The sequence below is a fragment of the Oreochromis niloticus genome, unplaced genomic scaffold, assembly GCF_001858045.2.
Source record: "Oreochromis niloticus isolate F11D_XX unplaced genomic scaffold, O_niloticus_UMD_NMBU tig00000329_pilon, whole genome shotgun sequence".
NCBI classification, from domain to species: domain Eukaryota; kingdom Metazoa; phylum Chordata; class Actinopteri; order Cichliformes; family Cichlidae; genus Oreochromis; species Oreochromis niloticus.
In genome coordinates this window covers 109299-118962 of record NW_020327126.1, presented here as the reverse complement: position 1 = coordinate 118962, position 9664 = coordinate 109299, and the positions used below count along the sequence as shown (strand labels likewise).

The 9664-nt window shown below is 37.7% G+C and overlaps 1 protein-coding gene across 2 annotated transcripts; it reads right to left on the bottom strand.

Moving 5' to 3' along the window:
- Window positions 1-1398: 1398 nt before the first annotated feature.
- LOC109200482 (eotaxin-like) lies at window positions 1399-8403 on the bottom strand. 2 transcript variants are annotated; one of them, XM_019356058.2, is made up of 5 exons: window positions 8344-8403; window positions 5464-5622; window positions 4564-4687; window positions 4430-4488; window positions 3908-4304 (listed from the first exon to the last, which is right to left on the bottom strand). In XM_019356058.2, exons 2-5 carry the CDS (start codon window positions 5534-5536, stop codon window positions 4279-4281), a joined length of 282 nt encoding a protein of 93 aa, XP_019211603.1. In that variant the 5' UTR covers window positions 5537-5622; window positions 8344-8403; the 3' UTR covers window positions 3908-4278. The 2 variants fall into 2 exon arrangements, with proteins under 2 accessions (XP_019211605.1, XP_019211603.1); XM_019356060.2 differs by lacking the exons at window positions 3908-4304; window positions 4430-4488; window positions 4564-4687; window positions 5464-5622; window positions 8344-8403 and adding exons at window positions 1399-1552; window positions 1639-1697; window positions 1773-1896; window positions 2682-2885.
- Window positions 8404-9664: the final 1261 nt, after the last annotated feature.

The window sequence follows — 9664 nt, the reverse complement described above, 5'->3', positions numbered from 1 at the left end:
GGACATAGCCAGTGGAATAGAAAGGGCTTAAATACACAGGGATAATGAGGGAATGAGAACAGCACAGCTGAGAGTAATCAAACATGACAAAACAAAGCGAAGCTCTAAAAACTGAACACAGGAGATGAGACTATCAGAGTAAAACAGGAAACATAAGACAGGCACAGAGACGCAGATTTGACAAGGAGACACAGCTGACAGGGGAGACAGAGCAAACGTGGAGCACAGAGACAAGAGTAACAAACTGCGAGACTACACAAGAAACATGTAACACAGGGGAGGCAAATAGACACAACCAAAGAGCTAGAAATCACCAAAAACTAACTGAAACTAACTGAAAAACGTAAACACTGGGTCCCCAGACAGAGGACCTGCGGATTATTTCCTCTGAAGCCTTTGAGCTGTTGTTACGGCCCTAGCAGGGCCTCCTCCTGAAGTTGCCTGTGTGGGCGTGTCCTACCAGCTCTCCTGCCTTAGGTGCCACCTTTTTCTTTTGTACAGCTGACTCACATCAGCAATTAAAGGTATTTAAGCCCAGAGAAAGGTGAACCTGTGCCAGAGGGCCATGTTGGGTGGCTGCAGCTAGTGAGCTGTATTTTTCTTGCTCTTGCTCTTGCTCTTGCTCTTGCTCTTGCTCTTGCTCTTGCTCTTGCTCTTGCTCTTGCTCTTGCTCTTGCTCTTGCTCTTGCTCTTGCTCTTGCTCTTGCTCTTGCTCTTGCTCTGTGGAGAGGAGTGTGTTTGGTCACTAATCTCTTTTTGACTTTTCAGTTTACTGACCGACGCTTGAGTTTTGCTTTGTTTCTTTAAAGGGTGATAGCGGCTTGTCCGTCTCTTTTAGTTGAGTTATTAATAGAAACTTTAATAAAACTCTTTAATTCAACCATTTTGCTTCTGTGTCTCCTTTTTCCGACCTGGACACTTTTTGTTAGCGTATGTACAATATACAGTATGGGAGCCTGTTAATCTGCATTTTAATGCACCGAATTATTCAATTACAGCCAGGAAAGCTTGTGAAATATCTGCTTATTCCTTGTTGAATTCAGTTGTGTAAATCCATTACAACCAATATAGGGTTTCCCCACCTGCCAAAACCCACTTTAACCCTTGACTGTACTCATTGGAAGAAAGGTAAAAAAGAAAAAAGTTTGTATTCCCACGTACTGCTATGATTTTATTATTGTATACAGAATATAGAATACACAGAAAAAATATTAAGCAATTCAATTCAACCTTTATTGACAGACTTTATGTCCAAAAACACAACATACAAACCTCAATAAAAATATAAATATAAAATATGGGCAAGAAAAAATAACTTGAATAATAAATAAAAAAATTAAAATAACAGTAATAATAATATTAATAAACTGTTTCTGTCATCAAAGACTGAGGTTGACATCTAAAATAAATTACAGGGTTAATTCACAGGTAAGAGTAAAAAAAAATAAAGCGTTCTGGTTTTAAATAAGTCTTTAAAGTTCATGTCAAAGGAAACACTGATGATGATTCGCCATAGACTCTGTGCTTCACACCTTCATCATGTTGGCAGTGACTGGAGAGGAAACATAAGAGGTGTTTGAGTTTTTCTCTGCAAATACTTTTCACATCGTTGTGTGTCTGTGTGTTAGCATAACTTACGATCCTTGACCCACTGAGCATTTGGATCAGCACAAAGCTGTCCATATTCTGTGTTGAAACTGGAAATAAAGAGAGAAGATCATACAGATTGTTTGTGTTTATGTTTGTGTGCAGGACAACATGTGCTGACTTACATTATAGCCTTGACACAGGGTGATCCTGCAGCCTGTTCACGATACGTTTCCCCCACCACCTCAGGGCTCATATTTAAAGTGGTAACCTTAATGCAGCACATTCGGCTTCTTGAAGGATGACGAGCTGAGAAGAAGAAGGTTAAAGATTTACATATCTGGTTCGAGCAAAGTCTCATTTAAAATGTGATGAAACTCCATCACTAAACAAAAGCTTTTTAAAATATCTTTTACCTATCAAATTAATATACGAACAGCTGGGAGACATCGTCTTTATGTTTTCAAGAGGATATCTAAGAAACCAGTCCAGATCCAGATAATCTTCTGAATTCAGGGACTGGAGGGAATTTTCAGCCTTGATTGCTGTTTTTGTTATTATTCACCAAAGAATAATTTCTTTTTTAGAGGATGAGAATACGAATACACAAGAAGCTTCATTTAGTAGCAGCAGTCAGTATTTCATGAATGGGAAGCAACCTTTATCACATAACTTCGACTCATCTTATACTCTGTGTCTTTTTCTGCTTGCAGATTATATCCTTATACTTATGCAATGAGTCACAATGTAACCATGCTTCCCAGAAATAACATTTGGTGGAAAGGAACCATTGCACCCGCCTGAGTAAGTTGGCAGTAGTCAAAAGTACCTTACAACGGATGTCTACTATGCAACACGCCACCCGAAAATCACAGGAAGCTAAATTTTTGCAGGTACATATATAAATATGACTGATGTAAAAGTTTGTGGTAAAAGAGACAAGCAGAGTCCTTACATAGCAGTGATACACAACTAAAACCCAAAGAAAGTCACAAGCCCATCAACCTTCACAAACAGGTAGAAGCTACTGCATAATAATAATTCTTGTCTTCAATTTGAATTATTTGATATATTTTTAGTAAAAGCACAGTTACCTGCAGAGCTCACACACACAAAGAGCAGGAGGAGAGTGATGGAGAGGATCTTCACAGACATTTTCACCGGCGGTCTGGCTCACTGATCAGGTTGAAGCTATACAAGCTGACCAATGCTTGGTTATTTATTGGTGAGTGTAGGAACATCTGCAGGCAGAACTGATGACGGGTTTCTGTAGGTCTTTGCATTTGTGTGTGTGTGGTTGTGGCATATCACACCTCCACCTCTTATCAGGGACACTTCAGTATTTCAGCCTATCAACACCTCACTGAGAGCTTTCTGAGAAACAGCCTCACACACACAAAGTTCACAGATGCTCAAATATGGTCAAGAGCCTGATGATTGACACCAGTAGTTTGTGCATTTTCATGAGTAATGAGTCTAACCCCACGGTTATTTTTGGTTTTTTTCCATTTTGACTGTCTAAGAGTGACTCTTTTTCTCTTGTAGTTACAAACTAAACATGGCTCCCCCTCATCCACATGGCTGAAAAAAGCAACATGGAGGCAGAAAACCTCTAATATTGGCTCTTAGTTTCCAGGAGAACTTGCAGGATAGTCCAGAATGACTGTGGCTCTGTTGAGCTGTGGCTCAAATATTAAAATCTAATAAAAACAAGAATCAAATCCAGGAAGTCTACAGTGTGGCATTTGCATCTTATTCTACTGTACACTACACACACACACACACACACACACACACACACACACACACACACACTAAACCACTTCCTCATTACAGATGATATATATAGAAAGTTTATCAGTCCCACACATTTATGATGTTTCATAAACATCTTTGTTCTGGTATTTTTAAATCATCATTTTTTTAGCTCTCACATCATTGTGGAGGAAATGTTTAGCTGGTTGAGGTTTTGAGTCGTTCACTTATGCAGAGCTGTCTTTAGGTCCAGCCACAGCATTTCCATCAGGTTGAGGTTTACACTTTAACTGGGCCATCGCACCACGTTCTGTTGTGGATTTGCTGATGATAATTTTAAAGCTCCTGTTTTTACCTTTTTATAAAATAGCTGCATAGAGCTGGTTTAACTTCAAAGTGATATTTGGTGTAACTACAGAACTAAGAAAATATGTAGCAGATGAAGGAAATAAGGACAAATGAAACAACAGTGTTGTTTAAAAGTTGTAGGCAACACAGGGATAAAATGGATAAAAATAAGAAATTGTTAAATTTTTTAAATAAAATGGGCTGCAGCTTTCTGGGAGATTATTAAGATATTAGATTTATTGAATGACTGGTGGTCAAAGTTTATTTGGATATCATTTGTCAGAGTCAGCTTTGCAAAACATCATGATGTACACAGATAAATGGAATCATAAAAGCAAAAAATAAAGAATAAAAGAAGATTTGAAACTAAATATGTAACTAAACTTAAAAAAAAAAAGGAAAATCAGTTGGTTCGTCTAAGCATAGATTCACGTCCATTATTAGTCGTCACTATAAAGTCATATAAGAACAAGAACAGAATTAAAAGAGTAAAGTAATAAAAACATTTCAAAGAAAAGTTCGAATAAAATTCATGAGGAGATACTGATGAGCCGACAGGCAGCGATGCTTCACCTCACACTTTGTACTTCATACCCTCGTCATGCTCGCAATGACTGGACAGGAAAGAGAGACAAACAGGAGTTTCAGTTTTTCTCTACAAATACTTTTCATGTGTGTGTGTGTGTGTGTGTGTGTGTGTGTGTGTGTGTGTGTGTGTGTTTCTTTTAGCATAACTCACGATCTTTGACCCACTGAGCGTTTGGATCAGCACAAAGCGGTCCATGTTCTGTGTTGAAACTGGAAATAAAGAGAGAAGGTCATACAGATTGTTTGTGTTTATGTTTGTGTGTAGGACAAGATGTGCTGACTTACATTATAGCCTTCACACAGGGTGGTGTTGCGGCCTGCTGACGATATGTTTCCCCCACCACCTCAGCACTCATATCGAGGTTGGTGACTGCAACGCAGCACGGTCGTCTCTTTCCATCTTGGCGAGCTGATTAGAAGTTTAAAACTGAATATATTTGGCCCACAGGGAGGAAACTCAAAGTGAAATTTGGGTTTAAAATGTCATAAAACTGCTAACAAAAGTAAACAAAAGCTGACTTTTGAACTGTTACCAGACATTAAGTGACATGAAATATTTATTTTGTGCCTCACCTTGTAGGTTTTCTACTAATGAGAAATGTAAAGCAAACATTATAAAAGTATTAACAAAGTAGCTACTTACACCAATCTATGTCTTCATTTAAGACACTATATTCTTCAAGAATGCGCCTAAACAATAAGAGCAGAGGCCTGTTCTGTTAAGCAGGATTTCATATTATCCAGGTAAATTTGGGATTAAGCTGGATCACTTCTTACTGGGCTATATTTCCATGGGGGTTTTTAAGCAGCATCTAATGTTTGTGTTTCCCTTTCACTTGCATGGGTATTAAATCTAGATTCTTCTGCTCATATTTAGTCCAGGAATATTCCTGCTGGTTGCAAACTGATTTTTTATATCAGGGCTTGAACAGGACTCCGTTTTGTAATTGCTGGCCTTATATACAATTTGCACATAATCTAAGCCTATGTTTGAATCCTGTTAAACACCACCGAGGCTACAGCTGAAAGAACAAAAAACTTGCTTCCTAAATCTTCTTACTGCTGACTGTTATGCAGCAGATATCCAAATCTTTGCTGGAACACAAATTACTTTTAAAAAATTGAATTTTAAACAGGGAAAAGCCAGTTGAAAGCTCTTACACGGAGTCTGAAGTTTAATCTTACCGTCTGATCCACAGATGGCCCCAACCACCAAGACTGTGCAGACCAGCAGTAACACACTTCTAGAGTTGACCATTTTCAAAAAGCTTGAAGAACAGTGAGTAAATGATTTGTTCCCCTGTGATCTACCTTCTTCTCCAGAGAGCGTGAAGAACTAGATATCTGGAGATGCAGAATAGTTAAGGTGTTAAAAGTAGAAATGATTCCTCCAGTTATTCGCCTCAGCTGTTTCTGTTTCCTCCTCCTCTCTCTTCATACGAATAAATTTAACAGTGATTAAAGAGGAACTTTACAAAATGACACATTTCATCACACAGTTCTTAGATTGTGGAAGTATGAGGAGTTCCACAGAAGCTGGAAGTCATGACATGACATATTTCATCAATGCATTTGTTGGAGAATCGTTAAGAACAAGTTTAGTAAATTAGTTATTTAACGTAATCTAAATTTAATGTAACCTAAAGGACCAAAAGGGTAATATTTTTAGTTAAAATTATTTATGAACAAAAGACTTTTTCAGAAGGGAAAACTGTAAATATTTCTGTAGCATTTATCTCACAAAACCTTTTTCTGCCATGCTGCAGTCCTGGTCTTAAGATTTTATTTTAAAACTCTGTAAATAGGAAAATGAATGCAGACATTGTGATGTCAGTCCTTGCTTTCAGGCTCGAGTGTTAGTGTTTTGCATTTTAACCACATTCAAGCATAAATTCAGAAACTAAAAGATCTTACATTTTATTGGAGATAAAGTATCTGAATTCCAGGAGCATGACCACGCCTCCAAACACGCTCCTTCTGGTTCTTATCTATATATGTTCCCCCAGTTCTACAAGCTGCTCGTTCTCATTTATGTGCCCCACCCTCCTTCACCTGTTCAATTCTTTAATTTTTTCACTTCTATTTAGTACATGGGGATCTGCCAGTCCCCTTCGAGGCCTTCCCCAAACCGCAGCTCAATTCATGTCCAAGCCATTCACCTTTATCTACTAAAACACTGTCAAACCTAAGATGAGGACGTGGGCCCAGCTGGTGAAAGTTTCTTTTATGCATTTTGACTTTGCAGGTTATTTAGATATGAAAACTAACTAAAAAAATTGAATATAAAGGGGTAGAAAGCTTCGGACATGATTTATATTAAGAGGATAGCTTCTATTTAACAACATTTAAACTTGGCTGGTTTACAGTGTAAACATTACAGGCCAGAAAGGACAATGTTTTCTTAAAAGAATTATTTCGCAAACTTTCTGTTCTCCCATAAGCATCTGGTGTTTTTAAGAAAAAATTGCAAGAAGAAGGAAGTAAAGACGTGTGATGCACCCATACTCCCATCATCCAGATGTTACAGCTGACATCAGCATTCGGTGTCTTACTAAAGAACGGCTTCACAAAGCTTCATTATTTGGTTGGAATAAAAAAATATACCCCATTTCTATTAATTTATTAAGTTATTTTTTCATATTTGACAGGACTGACAGGGTTTTGGGGCGCTCAGAATAGTCTCAGAGTTAACTCTGTGTTCAGGCCAAATTAGTAGCCACACATTTTCCCATTATTGCTGACCGTTTGAATTAAACTTGAAAAAGCAGTTCTTAGAGAGTGAATCCTGAGACGAGTCAAATATAACACACGGCATCATCAGCAAACTCAGAAGATCTATACTTGTTGCTTACGTGTGAAATGTTTCTGGAGCTTTTCTACTTATGAGCTCTGCCATTTCCTGTGCCAACAAAGCAAATAAGTGCATGCTGAAGCTGAAGAGCAGGAATACAGAGAAAAAAACAGAACAGTCCACATCATGCTACACTCAGTATAACCTCAGATAGAAAATAACACCTACAGGAGCACCACAAAGCTCCCAGTTCATAGTTTCTGTGCTAAGTCACATGTCACTAAGTCAGTACTGTTACACACTGTAACCTCAATGTAATTTCTGTGCTTCCTAAATGCTTTCACTTTGCAATAATAGGTTTAATGATTGATCTCGGAATATCTTGGCTGGAATAAATTTCATGAACTGATTTATTGCAGTGGTGCATCCTGTTACAGCATCATGCATGAGCGGAGTGTGCTCTGAATCTGTGGCAATGAGACCGAAAACGCCAACACCAAGTTTAAGAGATGTGGCCCAATACTGTTGCACATTTAGCATGTAGTTGTCATAATGGGCGTAGGGTTGTTTAGTTTCTCTGCCTCGTCCAAGTAGATTATCCTGCAGTATCTCTTCCACAGATACTCATTATACCAGACTATTAGTAATTGTGATCAACATAAATTTTGGAGAAGTCCTCAAACAAATAAGGAAAGAAAAGTAGTAGTAGAGAACAAGCTGTGATTTTATCAGCTGCTCAGTTTGTCAAATAATACATTAAAAAAATCCTGCTATGTTTATTGTTATAGCCACAGGCTTTCAGCTGTTTTTGGATTCAGTCGACTGTGTTTCTTGCCAGCCTTCAGCCCTCAGACTTTACATGTGTTTCACTTTTGCACTTAAAGATTTTGTGTCATCAGGTCTTTTCTATACAATGTTAAGCAAAGCTAGAAGCTGGCATAGCTTTTTATTTTATAGTTAATTAATGTAAAGATTCATCATCTAATTCTGACCAATTGTAACTGTCTATTGTCTATTTCACACATATTGACTATACTTTTAAATCATTCTCTAAAGACTCCGGATCGTCTTTAAAACAATTTCCCTCTCGATGAATAAAATATTATCCATCAATCAATCAGTCAATAAAATGAATAACATCTGAACTTTATTTGTAACACATAATTACATCTGTGGATGCAGCATCTTGTTCCCAGTTTCCTCCTGATGGCTGAAGAGAATCTTGCCGTCTATCCTCATTGTAAAGATAAGCAAGCCGAACCTGGATCACTTACTTCAGCCGATCCACCTGCCTTCTTACCCTCCAACAGTAACACTGCCCTGGACTGTCCACTGGTGCCCTGTTCCTCCCCTCTGGAACACTTCCCCTATGGATTTCCAAAGTAAGCTCAGACTCACCTGTCAGTTCTCTCTCAGCATTATCAGCAGTCACTTTGGATTAGGATCTAAAACTTGTCTCTTCCTTTTCATGGAACTTTTTTTCTCCTGGACCTGGAAGAACCCCTCCAATCCCAGGCAAGCTCACAGCATCCCCCTGTACCCACCTCTATTTGTTTGTGAAACTTTTAAGCTGTGTCCCATTGGTTCCCCTGTTTGGTCTACCTTAGTAATTTAGACATCCTCAACAAAATGAACAGTAAGTATGGAGAATTCAAGTCCATATCAAGCTTTTGTCAACAGGAAAAGATGAAGTGTCTGATCAGTTTGATACCTGCTACGTGAAGGTGTTAGAGAAGATTTGCATCAATAAGATTTCTTTTTTTGGTCTATTATGGGACTGGGATAAGAGTAGAAGAAGGTTTTATAGATGATAAAGTGATATAGAAATTCCTGTACTTTCAAATTTGTAAGTGTTGATCACAGCTTTGCTGGCATCAAGTAGAGTTGTTTTTATTGGCTTAAGTATGGAAGTAGTTGTAATTTTAAAATATGGGGTGATATTTTTCAGGGCAAGAAATCGAGTATAGATTTCACAATATTAACAAGACACTTTGTGAAGGCAGATGACTCACAGTTGTGTTTCTTTAGTTTAGTTCGTCTTCTAAATATACAGTAAGTAAGTACACAATGTTACAACCCTGAGTCTCTAGGGGAAGGTGAGTAACAACTAACCAAGTTGAAAGAAGTGTCATGAGAGTGAAATCATTTATTAAACAAACAAATAAAGGGTCACCAGCAGTCCAGGGCTGGTGGATGTGGTTAAATCAAAGGAAAAAACTCCAGTTCTTGTATTAGAAGATGTGTGACATTTTGTGTGTGTCAGGTGAGCATTCACACTATTGGAAAATATTTGCTCAATAATACAAAGATTTATTCTTATATGGTTTTTCACAGGTAAAAATTTGTTTTGCATAAATGCATAAAAACAGAAATAAATTGATATATGAGCAAGAAAAAAAGAAAAAAAAAGCCAGAACTCTAATGATGGATTCAAAATATTTGGTGCAATGAAAAACTGATGTCAACACAGAGATTAAATACAGGTTTACTCCACAGATAAGACTACACAATAATCTGCAAACGTAAAGAAGATTTCTTAGAAAGTTATGCTAAGAAATGCTTTGGTTTAATTAAGCCTTTAAAAGTGATTGACAC